At 40.7% G+C, this 19,335-nt stretch overlaps 1 protein-coding gene and 1 long non-coding RNA gene across 11 annotated transcripts in view; one reads left to right on the top strand and one right to left on the bottom strand.

Moving 5' to 3' along the window:
• LOC309860174 overlaps positions 1-11,819 on the top strand; it is a 274,988-nt gene extending 263,169 nt beyond the window's left edge. For 9 of the 10 annotated variants that reach the window (XR_014309208.1, XR_014309209.1, XR_014309210.1 and 6 more), the window contains 2 exons: positions 9,767-9,884; positions 11,731-11,819. This is a non-coding gene — a long non-coding RNA (uncharacterized lncRNA). The other variant, XR_014309217.1, reaches the window with a different exon arrangement.
• The window catches only part of TNFRSF11B (TNF receptor superfamily member 11b), a 28,699-nt gene continuing 18,092 nt past the window's right edge, over positions 8,729-19,335 (bottom strand). The window contains exons 2-5 of the mRNA XM_082721793.1: positions 17,468-17,837; positions 13,604-13,795; positions 11,741-11,965; positions 8,729-9,939 (exon numbers count right to left, since the gene is read on the bottom strand). Coding sequence (XP_082577919.1) covers positions 9,551-9,939; positions 11,741-11,965; positions 13,604-13,795; positions 17,468-17,837 — 1,176 coding nt within the window. The 3' untranslated portion in view covers positions 8,729-9,550. The remainder of the gene's footprint in view (positions 9,940-11,740; positions 11,966-13,603; positions 13,796-17,467; positions 17,838-19,335) is intronic.

Raw genomic sequence — 19,335 nt, 5'->3', positions numbered from 1 at the left:
TGTGTGGGAAAGATGGCTCCTTATTTCTGAGGTAGAATCTGCTCTTATTTTTCTTTTATTCCCAGACCCCATCACATTTATTTTTTTCTAGAAACTTTGTTATGACATTCCCTATTCTTTAAATGTGGCTTAGTCAACAGAGCATATTTTCAAATAATTCGGAAAAGAGACCATGCCAACTACACCCAAGTGCCGGTCTGTTGGCTTTAAGTTTTTTTTAATACCCAGTCTCAACTCCATGGTTTGGGTTTAAACAGAAATTTATTCTGGAGGCGTTAGCAAAGCTTACTTCTTTTGCCATCCCCTCTTAGTAAGCAAATCCTGGATGCGTTCCTTGCCACGAGTGCCTAATGGCAGAGTACATCTTGTCACCATCCAAGGCAGGTCCTTTTGAGTGGCATGTTCTCGTGGCTGGAGGGGAAAATGTGATCCAGATCCCACAAAAAACAGATGGAGTTTTCCGTGCAAAACCATTACTCTTGGATTCCTGGCTAGAGGATTTCTGTTTTTCAAAATTGTGGGTTTATCCCCAACCCGCGTCCCCGGCCTTCTTGACTCTTGCTGTCTTTCTTTCCCAGGAGTGATGTTGGGTTTCTCCAGCTTAAATCCAGAGGTGTAACTGGGATAGATCATTGGAAGGAAGTATAAGACTCGAGACAGCTGTGACTACATCAGGCAGATATTACATCCAGGGCAAGCACTGTATAATAATAGAAGTCCCAGATAAAAGAATGGTAGATGTCAGGGGAAAGAAGCTGAAGGCTGCTGGCTTTTAGAAAAATGATGATGATTTGATTACTGGATTGTTCGGGATTTAATGAGATGATGTCTGTAATGGTCTTAAGGGTAGGGCTTTGTTCCATGCAAGTTCTCAATAAACAGCCTTTACGCTGAGTACCAGGGTCAGCGTAGAAACAATGGCAAATCAGAGGAATTGGTGATTTTCTAGGTTTTGCCTTCATACAACATTGTTTTCTAAGAACCTAAATGGACCCAGATCTAACAGGAAACCATTTAATAAATTATAATGATGATTATTATTGCTGTTGATATTATTAGCATAACATCAGCATCAAGGGAGACAATTAAATTGTCAGGTGCTAAATGCAATGACTGATACATGCACAGTGGGATTAAACGCACTCCAAGAGAGAAAGCTGGGGGTTTCCCATCTTTGTTAAGAGAAGCACAAAGTTAAACAGGATTCTTGATAGTACTGAGAAGCTCTGAGTTCTGATAGCAGCTATGCAATTTAATGCAGCCTCATTTGGTCCTCAAGGATTAGATATAATAATATTTCCCAAAGTTGCCCAATAAGAATTCTAACACCCAAGCCTTGACCTAGGGAGGATGCTAGGGAATGTACAGTTTGAACAAACAATCCCAAGTGATACTTGTGATTAGGTAAGTTTGGTAAACACTAGGTTGGAACATTCTACAAAGGCCACGTGCTCAAAAATTCCAGGAAAGTAAGAGTTTCTATTAAAGAAACCATTTTTGCCCAATCTCAATGACAGAGTGAGAGCTATTAAATCTTGAAATTGGGTTCCGTTGGCTGTGTGTGTGTGTGTGTGTGTGTGTGTGTGTATACACAAGTATGCATGTGTGTGCATACATGTGCATGTATGTGTTGTGTGTTCACATGTGTGCTTTGCTTGTGTTTACATGTATGCATGAATGCTCGCATGTGTGTGTGTTGGGGGCATCAGTATAGCAATGAGATAGTTTAAAAATGCTTGAATCCGAGGTCATCACTCTCCAGGTTAGTTTAGGAATGGCTGAACCAAGAAGGCAGGAGAGACGAACAGATGACCTCATGTTGTCTCTCAGGAACCTATGATTCCATGAGAATGACACAGGTTTTATGCATGATCTGTCCTGTTTACCTCCTCTTGCCTGAAGTCAGTGAGTCATGAAAAACCAAAATTACTATTGAAATGTCAATTTGGAAGATGTCTTTGTTTTAGTTAGAAGGATTTTTGTGGAAATATGACTTAAGCTTTTGTGTCTCAGAAGATGAGGTGGATTTCCCTGGGAAAAGACTCAAGAAAACCCAAGGAAATGGGAGACTTACTTTGTATTAAATATTTGGAAAAAGACAGGAATCTCAATCCATTTAGTCATAACCAAATGCCCAGTGATGGTGCTCCTTCTCTGATGACTCTCCTGGAAAGATTAACGGTCCTTTACTGTGACATTTCCTTTCCACTCTGGGCCCACCTGCAGTCTGAGTTGCATATTTACCTCAGCCATTTACCTCATGGCTGAACTATTCTAGTAGTCAACTCTTCTCATTTAATAATCTCTAACCTATTTCCGCTCCAATCCATTCTAGACACTCCTGCCAGAATAATCTTGAAATTCTACTTTGCAGACATCAATACCTTTCTTAAAACTTCAATGGTTTCTGTTGTGGTCATAGGTAAATTTTATAAAATTAAAGATTCTCAGATGGCTAGAACCTCACAATCATCACGGTGAGCTCCTCAAATCCAAACACCTTTGTCTGACATGCAAAGATCTCTTATTTACTCTCTCTTAGTCAGGACTCCAGGTTACAGAAATTGGCTTGGAGGAGAAGGGAAAGTCAATGGTTCACAAAACCAAATGACAGGAACAAAAGAAGTTGCTAGAACCAGGGGCTTGAACATCATCAGGATTCTTTGCTTGTCTCTTCCTCCTTATTCTCTCTGATACTTCCCTTTCTCTGTGGCCTTTGACAACTTTAGGCTGAAACTTTTTTTTTTTTAAGATTTTATTTATTTATTTGACAGAGATCACAAGTAGAGAGGGAGGCATAGAGAGGAAGGGAAGCAGGCTCCCTGCTGAGCAGAGAGCCTGATGCGGGGCTCGATCTGAGGACCCTGGGACCATGACCTGAGCCAAAGGCAGAGGCTTAACCCACTGAGCCACCCAGGTGCCCCAGGCTCAAACTTTTACAGATTTTCATTGGATGTCAAAAAATTTTCTTGAAGTGATTCCAAATGCACACATCCTAAGGAAAATCTTTCACTGAATGCCTTGGGGGTAGCGAAAGGAAGAGCTGGGTGTACAGAAAGAGAGGCTGTTATTGCCAAGCCCCATTGGAACAAGGTGGTTGAGTTGGGGTGGGTGGGAGAGAGCAGTTACCTAAAAGAAGGAGGTAATTACCAGACTAAACTGAAGAGTTCTAGGTAGATAAAGCAGTTAGTTTCACAACTTACAGGGTGTTACTAATAAACTTCATCGAGCTTATTTTATAGTACTCTAAATTTTTGTATAAACTACATCAGTCTAGGCAATGCTTCCTCAACATGTTATGTACATTTTTGCCTTCATGGGTTTTCCAATACAATTCTTTATATCTACATCCCACCTCATTCTCTCGGCCTAGATGTGCCTATAAGACCTAGCCGAAGTTATTGCTTCTTGGCCTGCCCTGGGCTTCAGAGATGACAGTTGACGAATGTACCATGTTTATGCGATTCGATTGGTACTAAGTATAGACTGTCCAGTATTAGCGATTACTCAGCCTTGTGTACATCCTGTCTCTCCAAATGGATTCTAGCCATCTTCAGGACAGATGTATTTAAACTCAGTTGCAGAGGTAATTTCTGCTTGTTATTATTAGTGTTAAATCCCTGTTTTATAGTTTCCTAGATTTGAGGAGAAAGAAATTTAGAAAATAACAGCAAGAAAGTCAAAGAATTAGAGCATATAGTTATATCCAATATCAACAGTCATAATTACACTAATTAAAGGGATAGAAACCACTGTTTTGAACTTTGATCAAGAGAAGATAATGATAAAAGTATGTCCCTCAAAGACTGAGTTTGGACATCAGTATAGGAAACATCTCCAAAGGTGTTAAGCGTTTTGAAAAGGAGCTACTCCTAGAGCTGTCGGTCCCTGCATTGGCAAAGAAGAGCATAGAGTTTTCTGTTCTCAGAGCTCTCCCTTTCTTTCACACCTATTTCTATAACTGAGCATAAACACCTTTGTGTTTGACAGGGATAGTTTCACAAATAGCAAACTAGAACAACCCAAGACTATGTTCCTAGGAGTAATGATAGAATGCTACTATATCTCTTGTTTAGAACTGGGTATAAAGTGTACTTTATTTAGTACTAAAATTTGGCACTCAAAAGTATTATTTTCAATGGAACAAATTAGATTTTCAATATATGCATAAAATACTGAAAGTAGTCTGTTGAGTAAGATGCCTAACAAAATAGGTAGAATGGAATGATCATAGTTAATAAGTAAAAACTTCTTGGAATATTTCATATAACTGGTCTGGCATAAGGATTTCAAAATTATTTCTTGGTCTGTATTCTTCAGTCCATAAAACGAATCCATCAAAAATACTTCACACCCTTGTGTAAGATTCAGGATGAACAAGAGGACACAGTGGGTCTGGATCATGAAGATAGTTTTAACTCCCATCCAGTCTTTCACACCAAGTTTTGAAACAACAGAATTGACCAGGTTCTAATTTCCTCCTGGGAATAATGCAGAGAACTTGAATTGGTGATGTTCTCCAACTTATGACAAAAACAAACTAAATTCACCTTCATGACTTTATAAAAGAAAAAAAAAAAAAACCTGATTGGGTGTGTAGTACCAAGATTGAACCCTAATGTGACTGTAGACTTTGGGTGATATTGATGTGTTCGTGTAGGTTCATCAGATGTAACAAATGCTCAGCTGGGGTGGGGGATGTTGAGAGTAAAGGAGGCTATGCATGTGCAGGGGCAGGAAGTATGTGGGAAATCTCTGTACCTTCCCCTCAAGTCTTCTGTGAACCCCAAACTCTTAAAAAAGTCTTAATTTAAAACAAGCAAACAAGCAAACACTCATTAGAGACCTGACACAGAGCAAATAACTGACCCAAAATCTTAAGAGAGTTTGCACCCTTTCTGTTGCTTTGCAACCTTGGCAGCTTCTCAGATAAAATCTGAAATTAGTCCCATATTAAGAGGGCAAGGGGAGACTGAAGAAAGACACAGACCACTCTAGGTGGTAGGCAGCAATCTTAATAAGCAAGGGAATTACATACAAGGCTTATCTTGGGCAGCTGTGAGATGAGTAGATCTCTGCACCTGCCTGCCAGATTCTTAAAGTTTAGGAGACTGTAGCGGGGTACTGTCATGTATTGAGTTCATAAGTTCCCAATAACACTTTGTTGTCTTGGAGCTACATCCTAGAAATGGCTCCCACCATGGGAATGGTGGGAAGAACTTATGTTCCAAGGACAGGAGACTAGGTGAGGAGCCTCCGATTGTATGTTCAAGCTCTCAGGTCAACCAGTGATCATGTCCACTGGATGATCTCCTCCAATGCTTTTGCAGGTTCTTTCTCCATGAAGTCTATTGAGTACTCACAGAATAGACCAGAAAGAACTGCAAGATCTTGGAGGGAGGGGCAGTAGTCCTGCAGTGGGGGTAAAACCCCTCACCCAGAAGAATAAAAACATTAATGTAGCAGGGGAAAAGGAAAACCCACTGGCTTTAGAACATTGGTGAGCACTCATTACAGCTGAAGAAAGGGAACGGAAGGTGGGAAAAGTCTGTTCTTGGGGCAAGGGTCAAGATTCAGGGCTGAACCCACAACTGGCAGACTTCAAGTGACAAGTAACAGCAAAATGCCGGTGGACAAAGGATGGGAAAGGAACAAGAATGTGTAGACAGAAGCTTTTTGAGGAGTAGCTCAAGGGGAAGATCTAAAACTCATGTAGACATTGCTCTGATACACATCCACCCCCCTAAAAACAAGCTTTCTATAGGAATTTGAAATTTCTGATGCTCTGAGTATAACTATTGCAAAAAGAAAAGTAAAGAAGAGAGAAGAGTAGAGGAGAGGGGAGGAGAGGAGGGGAGGGAAGGGGAAAGGGGAGAGAGAGAAAGAAAGAAAGAAGGGGCACCTGGGTGGTTCAGTGGGTTAAGGCTTAGGCTCAGGTTATGATCTCGGAGTCCTGGGATCGAGCCCCTCATCAGGCTCTCTACTCAGCAGGGAGCCTGCTTCCTCCTCTCTCTCTGCCTGCCTCTCTGCCTACTTGTGATCTCTCTCTGTCAAATAAATAAATCTTAAAAAAAAAAAAAAAAGAAAGAAAGAAAAAGAAGGAAGGAAGGAAAGAAGGGAGGGAGGATGGGAAAGGAAGGAAGAAAGGGAAAAAGAAGTTGGCGGAATTAGTGAGTAACTAATTGGATTAATGCAAATCCTTCCATTACAATTCTAGCAGAAGGAAAGTCATGACCTATCCAGGTATATAAACTATTCACCTGTCTCTACTGACCTACTCAATGCATTTGGCTTTTTTTTTTTTTTAAAGATTTTATTTACTTATTTGACAGAGAGACATCACAAGCAGGCAGAGAGGCAGGCAGAAAGAGAGGAGGAAGCAGATCCCCCACTGAGCAGAAACCGTATATAGGGTTCAATCTCAGGAACCTGGAATTATGACCTGAGCCAAAGGCAGAGGCTTTAACCCACTGAGCCACCCAGGTGCCCGCATTTGGATTTTAACAGAAAAATTATGAGACACACAAAAAAGGCAAAAAAAAAAGCCAATATGCTCCCGTGTGACAGAGTAATCCTCAGAAATAATTTTCAGCTTTACTATAAAGTGGAAGTAATTAAGACAGTGTGGTATTGGTGGAAGGGCAGATTTACAGATAAATGGAACAGAAGAGAGAATCCAGAAATAGACCCACACAAATATAATCAACTTACTCTTAGCAAAGATGCAAAAGCAATTAAAGAGAGAAACGCTAGTCTTTTTAAGAAATCATGTTGGAACAACAGGAGGACCATAAGTAAGGAAGGCCCGTGGGAGTTGAGCTTCAATATTTCACATCTTATGTAGACATTAACTCAGTTACAAAGGTTCATGTCACCAGTAGTCATGCTGATATCACTGGCCCCTGATATGATGTGAGAAGGGCCATAACATACATGATACTCTTACCCCCAGATCCTTAACGTCAGTCTATTCATGAAAAAGCATCAGAAAGACTGAAATTGAGTCACATTTTACAAAAGAGCTCATTAGGGATACTTCCCATTGTCTTTTTAATGATGCTGTGAATATAAAGTTGTTTTAAAATTATAAGTTTTTTTTTAAAAAGAGAAATGGACGTATAGTCACATGCCCTATTTCCCTTGGAGGAGAAGGTTGAGGCAGAGTGAACCCAAAGTAGCGACCAGGGAAGCCAGTGAAATTGGCATCTCAGTGATTTACACTCAATGCCATTAACTTCCAGATGTTTTCAAATGTTTCTCCAGCCTAGTTGGTAGGAGGAGGCCATTTTGTTTTCTGGAAAGAGGAACTTTGGTAGAAGAGCAGGAGCCTCTGAAGGGGAGAAGGCTTCTTGTCAATCCTGTTCTGCTCCCTATACCCTTAGCCCTTAGTTCCCACAATTTTTTTTTTTTTTTTTTTTTTTTTTTTTCACTTCAGGTGTTGCCAGGTTGGGATTCTGATTCTCTGGGTTTGAGCCTCTTGACTTCTCCTTAGCTTTTAATTTCCCCAGTATTAGGAGTTTGTGTGGTATTTAACCAGAGCTGCCCTTCTGTCAGCATGTCCATAACTGATGTGTTTTCACACAGGTAGGGTTGATCAGCAGCAATGTTATATATACTCTACGTCATAGTCTTACCTTTGTTGCCTACCCCATGATTGGTGGGGGGGGGGGTGGTGAGGATAGACCCTGTTCACAATGAAAACCCCCTTTTGGGAATTGCTACTGAAAAACACAGACCCTCACTGGCCATGTCCTTACACCCATCCCAATCTAGGACAACCAGAGTCTCTCTCCCAGGAGTGTAAATTTGGAACTGAAAGATACAGGAATGAAAGACTAAGGAGAAAGTGTAGGAACTTTGGTCCCCAAGGGGCCCACAGTTATTTTAATTCTGTTCTTTCTGAGGCTTGGATACAACGTGTATCAGTTTTCTGTAGTTGTTGTGGCAAACTACCACACACTGAGTGGCTGAAAACAGTAATTCTTCCATGAATAAACATTAATAAAAATACTAATTCTGTCATAGCTCTGGAGGCCAGAAGTCCAAGATCAAGTTGTCAGCAGTGCTGTACTCCCTGCAGAGGCTCGGGGGGAGAATTTGTTGTCTTCCTTGGGTTCCTTGGCTTATGGCTTCATCACTCCCATTGCTGCCTCTGTCTGCACATCTTCTCTGTCTTTCCCCTTTCTGTGTCTCTTATAAAGACACGGGCCGTTGGATTTAGGGCCCACGAGGATGATTTCCTCATCTCGATATCCTTAATTACATCTACAAAAACCCCTTTTTCTAAATAAGGTAACATTCAGAGGTTATGATGTGAAGATATTTTGGGGGAGCTTCATCATTAAACCCAATACGCCAGCCTTCCAATTAGTTTCTTAAACTAAATCGTGTCAGTTTCCATTACTTGCAACCAAAAAATCCCCCCCAAAAACAACAAAAAAACCTCTAGTTTGGCCTCTCGGTGTTAGCCATGTAGTTGTAACTGGTTTGTATGACCTATATACTAAGATTGACTTCAGAAATTCTCCGATTTCAATGTAGTAAGAGTTACTTCGGAATTTATTAAGAGTACAAGTTTCTGCCTTCCTCTTCAGTTTCTCAATAAATTGGTCCAGGAATCTGCATTTTTAACACTTCTCAGGTGGCCCCAATGATAAAAGAACAGGGAAAATTGTGGAAGCTCAGACCCATTAACATCCCTTTCAAATAAAAGCAAGAGGAAAACCAATGAAAAATAACTTGAAAACTTTAATGATGTTGTTTAGATAGTAAAAACATAGAATCTTTTAAATAAAGTACATTCAATTTCTCAGAGCATCTAATATTCAGATAATTTATATTTCATACACTTTCCAACATTAAACAATTGACTAAATAATGCGTTTTCTATAATGATATTACAGCTTATACAGTAAAAGTATATCACAAAAACACTCCACACAGGAAGAATGGCAGTACCTATTAAGAGATGCTATAAACTTTCCATTAAAAAATATATTTTATCTCTCATTTGTCAAAATAATAAACAGAATATATATTTTTCTTCCTAAACTTGTCTTACACGACTTCCCTTTAGGATGATAATATGTACAAACCTTATATCTGAATGAATATAAATAGAAATACTGTAATAGTGTTACAGATATATTAGTAACTCTTACAGAAAAAAAATATGGCTTTCTAATAAAAGCCTCTAGCACAGCTGAAATCTCAAAGCTATTTAAGTTAGACATTCCCATATTTAGTAAGGCACAATGGATCTCGTTCCTTATTTCCAGTTGAATTACTGTGAGCAGTAATGAGAGAAAATATAGTCAGTAGATACAAGACCAGATCTATCAGTTGGATAAACTATTTGGGGTTTATTGAAATTTTAGGGGAGATGTTCGTTCTTTCTCCACACCATTGTTTCTTTTTGCGCCTTGTGGGCAAATCTAGTCCTTGGTGATGAGAAAGAAATCACTGCATCCCCCTCAAGTGCCTGAGAAACAGTTTACTCATTCATTGGATCTGGTGCATTGTGAGGAAATAGCCCAGTGGCCATTTCCGGTTATAAGCAGCTTATTTTGACTGATTGGACCTGGTTCCCTATCATTTCTAAAAACAGCTTCTGATATAATCTGTACATGGTGAAGCTATGAAGGAACCTGATGGTCTTCTTCAGGCTCTGAGTGACAGCTTTGGGGAAGTGGTATGTTTTCAAGTGCTTCAGTGCATGCATTAAGGCCTTCAGGGTGTCTTGGTCGCCATTTTTTATTCTCCACAGGCTGAGCAGCTTCAGAATCTGCTCGCTTGATTTGCATGCCTTCAACGTCTTCTCGATGTCTTCTGCTGGGACTTTCTTCCCTGGCAAGCTTTCCATCAAACTGCGGAGCTGCTCGAAGGTGAGGTTTGCGTGTCCAATGTGCCGCTGTACACTGTTTTCACACAGGTCGATATCTGCATCAAGCAAAAGCCCGAAGAGACAGTCACATAACATATATTCTAAAGCCACCACCACAAAATGACCATGAGGCAGAAGGAGATTCTCCCAGAATTTCATAAATTTATTTTAAGGATAATCTTCTCCTTCCTTTTTATAGGGAGGGGGAGGCTGAGGGATGCTAGATATTTGTGAGACCTGAGTATTATTTCATGTTAGAAAGGGTAAAGTGCTTTATGTATTGTAGGCATCCAACAGAGCTTTGTGAAAAGCCCTAATTTTGGAAATGAACAGTAGAAAACTATAGACACATCACTCTCAGTTTTCTAAGAAAAATGGGAAAAATTAAAACCATAACATTTCAGAAAAATAGAAATAAAGTATTCGACTTAGCCATTTTGTAATATGAACTTTCATTAGTGGATATCTGATATACAACCCATTTGAAGAGTTAGGTGTGACAAATGGTCTTTAATAAATAGGGCCAGAGAGTTACTGTGGAGGAGGAGGAGGAGATCTGAAAAACCCAACAGAATGAGGACAAACAATGGTAGGATTCATATGGCCTAGAGAATATTTCAATAATGAGCTGGGACATTAATGTAAGAGGGGGTATCTAACGTTTTCATTAATGACACGAGTCATTTACTGTCTGTGAGCCCTAAGGCAAGTCAGTTCATCTTTTTGGGCAGAAATGTCCTTCTTTATAAAATAGAGAGTTTGGCCCCTTCCAATTCTAACAGTCTCTGTTTCTCTATCCCACCTTCCCCGCACCCCCCCCCCTTTTTTTTTTTCCTGCTTCGGGGCTAATTATACTTTCAAAGAATACATTTTGTTTGCCAAGGACATAAGAAAACTTTACTCTGCAGAGGTGAAAGTCAAAAATCTTAGTCTCCTAAAATAATAGGTTTCAGTTTCAGATGTTTGAGGCTTTTTGGGAAGTGTAAGATTCTTCAGTTATCCAACTACAGGTAAAGAGCAGATGGGTTTCTCACGGACACTGTCTGCATTATGGAAATCTTCCTGCCCTTTCTGACAGGTGCTCCCAGTGCTAACTGAAGTCAGAACTCTTTGCACTGTATATCCTAAAGCTTACCGTCCAGTCCACACTCGAAGAAACTTCCTTTTCCCCTTGGATTCTTTCCCATCCACACACACACACACACACACACACACACACACACACACACGCACACACACACTGTTTCTAAAGAAGACTTTTTAAAATAAAACTCTAAAACATGAGAATCCTTGGTTTCAACTAGCCCTTTTCTCTCAGAAACACTTTACAGACCTCATCTCATTAATCCTCACGATACAGGCTATTAAAATGGTAATTTTAAAATAGGCTATGTTGTGAGGATTAATGAGAGGACATCTGTAAGACACTTGGAGGCCTCTGGAGAGAATCACCAAATAAATACAAATACAACAGAGCTTCTTGGTGGAAATGCAAGATAAGATCCAAAGTGTGTAAGGAACATCTACGTAGGCCAGAGAGGATGTTAATGAAACCACTACGGGATCTAGAGGTGGAATCCCCGAGGTGTAGTCCCATAATTGAAATGGACTGTCTCTTGTTTCAGAGTGTTCAGTGTACTTTAAAGAGCGGTCCGGGTGTGGAGGAGATGAGAAGAAAAACCTTGAGGCCGCTCTAGGGATAGCTTCTACACCATCACTTGGCGGAAACGTTTTAGTTCAATAATAATTCCCAAAGGGAAACATTGTTCACACAACTAAACAGGTGCACGTCTTCTTGTTTATGATAAATGGGTGTCTTTGATTTCTGCTTGATTTGCTTATTTCAGGTTACCCTACCTTGGAAGATCTTCTTGACCATATCTTGATCTTTGTTTTGATGCTTCCATAACTTCAGGAGCTGGAAAGTCTGTTCTTGTGAGCTGTGTTGCCGTTTTATCCTCTCCACGCTCTCTGCATTTACTCTGGTGCCCGGCAAATTGTCAACCAGGATGCTGAGCCAGTTAGGGGTGAACTTTGTAGGAACGGCAAACCTGAAGAATGCCTCCTCACATAGGGTAACATCTAAAGGTGGGAAAACCAAGATTTACTTAGCAACTGGATTCCGTGAGGTCTGGTGGCCAATAAATAAATAATACCAACACAATAGGGAGTTGACCCAAGTTGAATGTGTTAGAACGTGAAGTTCAGATAAAATCAACTCTCTGTTGGCTCGTCTTAATGGCAGATTGTCAACCCAATTGCGCTTATGTCCTCTCTAAAGTTCTTTTAGGGCATTGAAGGGAGAGAATTTAACAAATGTCTAAGGGAAATATTGCTATAAACAAACTGCAGCAAAAATTCTATGACTTGATGTACATGTTTACATATTTTAATGTAAATATTAAACATCCTGTTAAAGGGTTGCCTAGCATCCATAACTTACTTTTTTTTTAACCAATGTCAAAACAAATATAATTACTGTCTTTTGAGGAGTGTGAAAAGTAATCTGGAGTAGTGTACTGTTTTCTGCACACATGTAAACACAGAGTTTACCTTTGAGAACAAGGGTGGATATAGTTGTGGAAGCATACATTAAGTGGGGAAATAACACAGAAAATAGACCGTTAAGAAAAGAGGTACAATGGCCTGAGTGTCTGGGTCGAGTCTATTTATCTCAGGGATCAAGAGTTTGTTTTCGGATTCATCAGACTTGGGTTTGAATTCTGACTGTCACTTCATCACCTACACTGAACCTAAGCAATCTTCACAGTGTTTTTGTAAAGATTAAAGTTCCTGTAGGAGAGGTGCCTGGCTCATAGTGAGTGGTTAATGAATGATAAGAATAAAACTGAGAATGAATTAAATAAAGAGAATGTTTAAAGTTAGAACTCGCCCCTCTTACCACTCCTACCCTCATCCCATTGTTTGAATAGGAAAGCAGAAAGGCGAAATGACTTGATGAAGATTCTGATTACAGGATGAAAACATGTTGGAATTGGGTGTGAAACTTAAAAAACTCAGCCCTCATTCCTACGTTCCAGATTCTTCTATGTCACACGTGAAGATGGTTAGGGGGAGTCAAGCTAGTTAAATGATAAAAGGGAGGTCATCTTTGGCGAGATGCATCCTTGATGGAAGGTCTGAGATTAGTCTAGTGGCACGAATGACACCACTGTCAGAAGGATCCACATAATGAGTGTGGAGCTGGTGATGCTTCCTGAACACAGAGTTTAGGACAACCAGAGAAATCAATCGCTTCCATGCAGTCGAGGCAGCGTGACACCATAGGTAACAAAGCCAGCTTTGCCTTGTCTGGTTTGTTACCAGTTTATGTCATAATGCTTCTTAGTTGCCAGATTTTATCCCTTTTTGGGGGGGGGCAGTTTTTAATCTTAAAAAGTAATAAAAATGCATTATTTACCAAAAACTCTATAATTCGGACCGATAATGTGGCCTTAGGCGTCATCTTTACACCACCTCTTTCCCAGTGGGTAAGATCTGACTCAGGTGTAAAGGGAGAAAGTCAAGTTTGGGAGCAAGATCACGACACGGTGAGACCTCCGGAGAGGTACTGACTTGTGGCATTAGCGATGCCGAGAATAATCTTAGCCGACAGACATTCAAGAATGGAAAAACAAGAGTTTCACTAAGAAGGGAGCCAGAGGGTCTTGCATTCAATTCAGAGGGGATACAAAGGCTGACATCTTAAAATATAATTACCTATTCCACATTTTTGAGTCGGTTCACTGTTTGCAGAACATACATTGTCATGAGTTGCATTTCCTTTCTGAATTAGAAGGAGACCAAATGCACTGCAGTCTGTGTGTTTTCTACACGGGGCTTTAGATGACGTCTCATTCGAGAAGAACCCATCTGGACATTTTCTGCAAACTGTATTTCGCTCCGGGGTTCCTACAGAAAATACCAAGCAATTTAGCACCTTCTTCTCAAACACTTTCACAGCAGACAGTTCCTCTTAAGACAGATTTGGAAAGACTTTTCACTTGGTTTTTACTACTGTTATGTTGCCCAAAACTTCAGGTGTTTTTCACTTCATTAGAGACCGAAACCTCTACAGGTAGGAGCCCCCCCAGGCAGTCTCCCTTCCCTGGAACACACACACAAGTGTGTTTTGCCGTTACCTACAGAACACGAAATCAGAGGGAGGGAAAGAGTAAGGGTGTTCATTTGTTCAGCCTCTGCTGTGGTATGGGAGAGGCCTCACTGTCAGCTAGATTCTTCATGCATTTTTTTCTGGAAAATCATGAAGATAAGGGCTGCCTGTCTGCGGGTCATATCATTCTTTGCAATCAGTACCCACAGAACGCTGGGTTGTTAAATTTCATTCGGTGCCTCCCGAAGTCCTGTCTTTCCTGAATCCTAATTGTGAAGCAACTCGTAAGTATGCTAACCTTGAGAAGTAAAAATTTACAACATTATAATAAACTTTTGAAGGTGGCAATAAAGTTGGTCACCGATTCAAAAGCGTAAGCCTGCTGTTAAGCTACCCAGTAAATGGGAGATGATATACTGTTTGCTTAAACTATTGAGTTTTTAAAAGAGCAGGGTCATTAAAATTTCAGGGAAGGGTGATTGCAAGGGCATTTTATTTCATGATGGAAAGAGACCTGATAAGTTTGGAGAACTGGCTGGTAAGAAAAACTTGAACCAGTCAACAACTGAAGATAAATCCCCTCAAACCCTTGACTCTATTGTGCGTGGCTGCATTTTACAGAACAGTGTATTTGCATATGAAAATACCTCCATCTAGTGTAAGCTACTTGAACAGATGCAGACTTCAATATTCAAATGTAGCTTTTCCAGCCAATTCTGGCTCAGGCGAGATAACAAATACAAAAGGGACAAATGAAAGCTACAGAAAGTTAATAAACTTCATTTATTAAAAATTCAAGCCCCTCATCTCATTGTATCAAGACCAGAAAAAAGAAAGAAAGAAAGAAAGTAAAAATGGTTTGGTTCTAATTTCAGCTCCGGCTTCTTCTAAAGGGATGGATGATGCGTTGATCAGTAAAAATGACAAAGGACTGGCAGGAAAAAAAAAGAGGAAGGGGCAAAACATGGTCTGAATCTTTCCCACGCTATTTCTGGCATGGCAGTGACATCATGTTAAGGAAGACTTTACACAGAAGTCTAATTTTTTTGTCTTGTTTTGTTTAATACTTTCTTCCTACACCTCCTTCCTTCAACGGGATCCAACTGCACACCAGGTCCTACAATATCAAAAGCAGAGGTATTTGGCGAGGACTCCATAGTATTCTCCCACTGCAAACACATTGGGAATCAGTGGACTTGGCCATCTGGATCCAAGTCTCCCTCTGCCAACTACCACATGTTCTGGAAAGCCAACGGCACAATGAAGAATCTTAATCACTCTGGAGGCTTGGGCCTCGCCATACATCCCATGAGAATGTCAATGATATGAGACATTCTTCCAGGTAGTGGGACTTGCAAAGTTCTTTAACAAACAGAATCCAAGAATAATGGAAGGTGAAGTTTCTGAAAATAGGCGGGAGGCTTTCCACAATGAGCCTTCTGCATGGGACTTCCCTCTTTCAGCATAGTTAGAACTTTCCGTGGGGGAAAAAAAAAAAAAAAAAAAAGATTTATCCATCTAAGTGAATGAGTTTGCCCTTATTAATATCCGTGGAAACATAAACGGTATAACCTGTCAGGCAAAATGGGAGATACCATAATGAGAAGAGGTGCTCTGCTCTCCTGTTGAGAATGCCACCAAGCCAGCCGAACAAAAAGACATCGGAATGACAGGACACACAGAATGGAGCAGGTGAAACATAGAAAGGAGACAACCTGACTTCAAAACAACAGCAGCAAGGAATGGTTAACACTCTTTGGAATAACACTTTGGACTGGAAACTTCTTATTTTCCATGAGAAACTCTGTTCTGTGGGTTTTTAGGGAAGGAGAGGTTAAGTAAGCCCTACTGTGATACCAGGAAATAGTATGTATCCCTTTGTCTGTCTTCTGGCTGCCTGCTGGCTTCATTCCCCACACAAATTCTCATGCTGATGGGGAAGATTCCTTCCCATTTCCATTAGTTTCCAAATTTTTCTAGTTTCCAAACTGTAGAGTCTCTGCTTAGTTAATTTTTCTGCATATACAATGACTGAATTGAATTATATGGATTTGGTTTTGTTGGGTGAGTTTGATTCCCTACAATTTGGTTTAGATTTTGAAACCCAAAGCATCATCCAATAAACGCTAAGAAGTATCACCCATTTCTCTCTGAAATACTCACACCAGAGACATTTTAAGGGACACTCATGCAATCTGCACCTCCTGTAATTATTCTTACATGATTCACAACTTAGGAAACAGAATAAACTTCAACTTTTGAGTGTTTCCTTGGTATGTCTTTAAACCTAAAGTATTTGTCATTAAATAATTTAGACTCTGTGTATCACAACTTCTGAACGTTAAAATAATTACAAATAATTAGCGTCCCCTAAACCAGTGCTTCTCCGCTAGGGGCGATGTTGGCATCCAGAGGACAATGTCTGGAGATATTTTTGGTCGCCATGACCCGGGGAGGAGTGCTCTTGGCATCTCGTGGCTGGAGACCAGGGCTGTTGCCAAACATTCTACAATGTACAAGACAGCTGCCTACAGCAAGAATTATCCAGCCCCAAATGTCAGCAGTACTGGGGGTGAGAAACACTGTTTCCTACTGAGTAATCAGAATCTATACCGGTTCCTACTTCCTCCAGAAAAGTGGAAAAAAGAAAAATAAAAAAGGAAAGGAAGTGACTCTTCTGAATTTTCCCAGGCCACGGGAGGATACAAACTACACTGAAGCTTCGTGAATGTGGTAGGAAAAAATGTGGGTTTGCAGCTTTAAAAGATTCCATGCACACTGGCCTTAGCCTCAGCTGTTCAAAATGCCAAAAGAGAAAGTACTTTGTTTGTAGACAAGTACTGGCTGTTGGCTTGACAATCTGTTTTGTCTAAGATAAAGAATGCGCTCCTTCTAGAGATGCTGCCGGTCTTTATCCTCACAGACACTCGACGCCCACGCCAAGGGAAGAACCAGCTTCATTTTTAATAATGAAATGCATTTCCCCTAACCATTCTCATTTTTTACATAATTAATTATAACTCCTCATTGTTAGCACTCCAGAGCCTCATTAATATAAGCCTAATTACTCTCTTGGTATCAATTATCATTTCTGATGTTTGTCAAAAAGTACTGAAGATTGAAGCTGTCCGTGCTGAAGAGAAGCCCAGAAGTATGTATCAACTATAAACAGTGCGACTCAGAGTGTGTCCCTTTGAAAAAAAAGGCCACTCCATCACGCATCTCATTAGAGAGCCATTTGCTGCATTGGAGATTTGCTACTAAATTGCCCCCAGTGGCAAAGTATTCCTCTTAGAAATGGTCCCTGGGCAGCAAGCCAGCCACATAGGATGCACCTAGCAAGTTCTATTACCTCTGCAATTTGCTATCCTATAATATCATCAGGACAAAACCATTCCCTTAAGCTCTCAGTACTACCTGACTCTGTACGATCGCATTAATTTTGCCGCATGTCGAAAGCTGATGCGTACCAGCGTGCAGCACTCCAAACCCGGGGGGACAGCTCCTGTGCTTTAGGCAGAACTCGACCTCCAGGTAGCGCCCTTCCTCACACTCACACACCCGGTTGTGGGTGCGATTGCACTCCTGCTTGACGTACTGGAGCTCCTTGCACACCGGGGTGCAGTACAGACACTCGTCGCTGGTGTGCCAGCGGTCTGTGTAGTAGTGGTTAGGACAAGGGGCACACACGGTCTTCCGCCTTGCTGTGCAGTGCTGTTTTAGGGAGGTGCCGGGAGGACATTTGTCACACATCAGCTGACGAGAGGTCTCTGGGTCATAATGAAGGTACTTCGGAGGAAAGGTTTCCTGGGTGGTCCATTTGATGGAGATGTCCAGGAACTAGGAGAGATGGAAATGGGGAACACGTTAGCATGGAGATAGGGTGGCTCTTCTGTGCAAAAGTGTTGTTCGACTCAAAAAATCCTTTACTAACTGAAGCCCCATTACCTTCCTGCCTACAGGGTTGCATCACAGAAATGAAGTCCAGAAGCCCTAATTCTTGCATCTAGCAGCTTAATGGGGTGGGTGGCAACACACATCATATTAAGTAAACCCAGGCTCAAGGATGGCAGGACACTTTATCTCCCTGGATTTCAGGATTATGTCTAGATTAATGAGTGGGATGAATTAGTGGTTCTCAGAAGCTATACCAGAATCTCCTAGACTCCCTGATCGAAATGCAGACCTCTACCCATTCCGATTCCACAGGTGTGGAGCTGGGATTTGGGATTTAAAAAAACAAAAACAAAAACAAAAAAACTCCTGCAGTGACTCCAACGCGTGAATCCATACTCAATAACTATTGTTTCATTTATCCGCTTCACAAATACAGAGTCCTAATTATGTGCCAAGATCTGTGCTGGGCAATTAGAATGCAGCAGGAAGTAACATAGTCAAGAAACCCTGTTCTGGGGTAGTGGTGGGTAAGAGAATAAATAACAAATTACAGAGAAATTCCATGTTGGAAGGTAAGTGTCGTAAAAAAAAAAAAAAAAAAAAAAAGGCAAGACAAAGAGATTGGAAACACGGGAGGAGACTAACAACATTTCAATGGGGACATCCCCCGTAGCTCTATTTAGGACTAGATGATATCTCTTTCACTTTTTCCATTCTAAGAGCTGGTGTAGATCTTAAGAGTTGGTGATGTGTGAAGATGCATCATGATTACATCAACAGTCATCCTGGCCATTCATTCATTCATTCATTCAGCCATGCAGCAGCTGGGCACCGAATGCCTACCAGGAGTGCACCAGGAATATGCTGGTGAGTGAGATGTGTGCCCTGTCCTCATGGAGCCTGCAATTCACGTAAAAATGCCTAGAATTTTAAGACGGATATTTCTTCCAGAACATCATATGGCCCAGTCTTGACTCTTAAAAGGTAAATGATGCAAGAGTCTTGACTCTTATAGATCCAAGAAAATTAAAGGACCACCTCTTTTCACATTGATTGAGAAAAACCTCAGGGAACAGGCAGGGTTACCGAAGTTTCTATACTTCTAGGATAGAACTCTCTAGAATAGAATTTCCTATTTCGTGGGTGAGGGAGCATCTTGGGAGAGCACCTCCCATGGGGTGCTCCATCTAGTATTCTAGATCTTCAAGGGAACACGGAATTCATTCTTCACACTAATTACAGAAATCACACGCTCAGAAGAAACAGTGTTGTTTGGGTGTAGGGTGTGGTTTATTTGGTTTTTATTGTTTGTTTATGGTACAGGGAACAACACTGACTATTTTCAGGTTATGGGGAGTGCCAGACCAAACACAATAATTTTTTCCAAACTTATCTTCTTTTTTTTTTTTTTTAAAGATTTTATTTATTTATTTGACAGAGA

This window comes from Mustela nivalis, assembly GCF_964662115.1.
Source record: "Mustela nivalis genome assembly, chromosome: 2".
Classification (NCBI taxonomy): Eukaryota; Metazoa; Chordata; class Mammalia; order Carnivora; family Mustelidae; genus Mustela; species Mustela nivalis.
The sequence above is the reverse complement of the archived record's forward strand: the minus strand, read 5'-3'. Positions and strand labels throughout refer to the sequence as shown.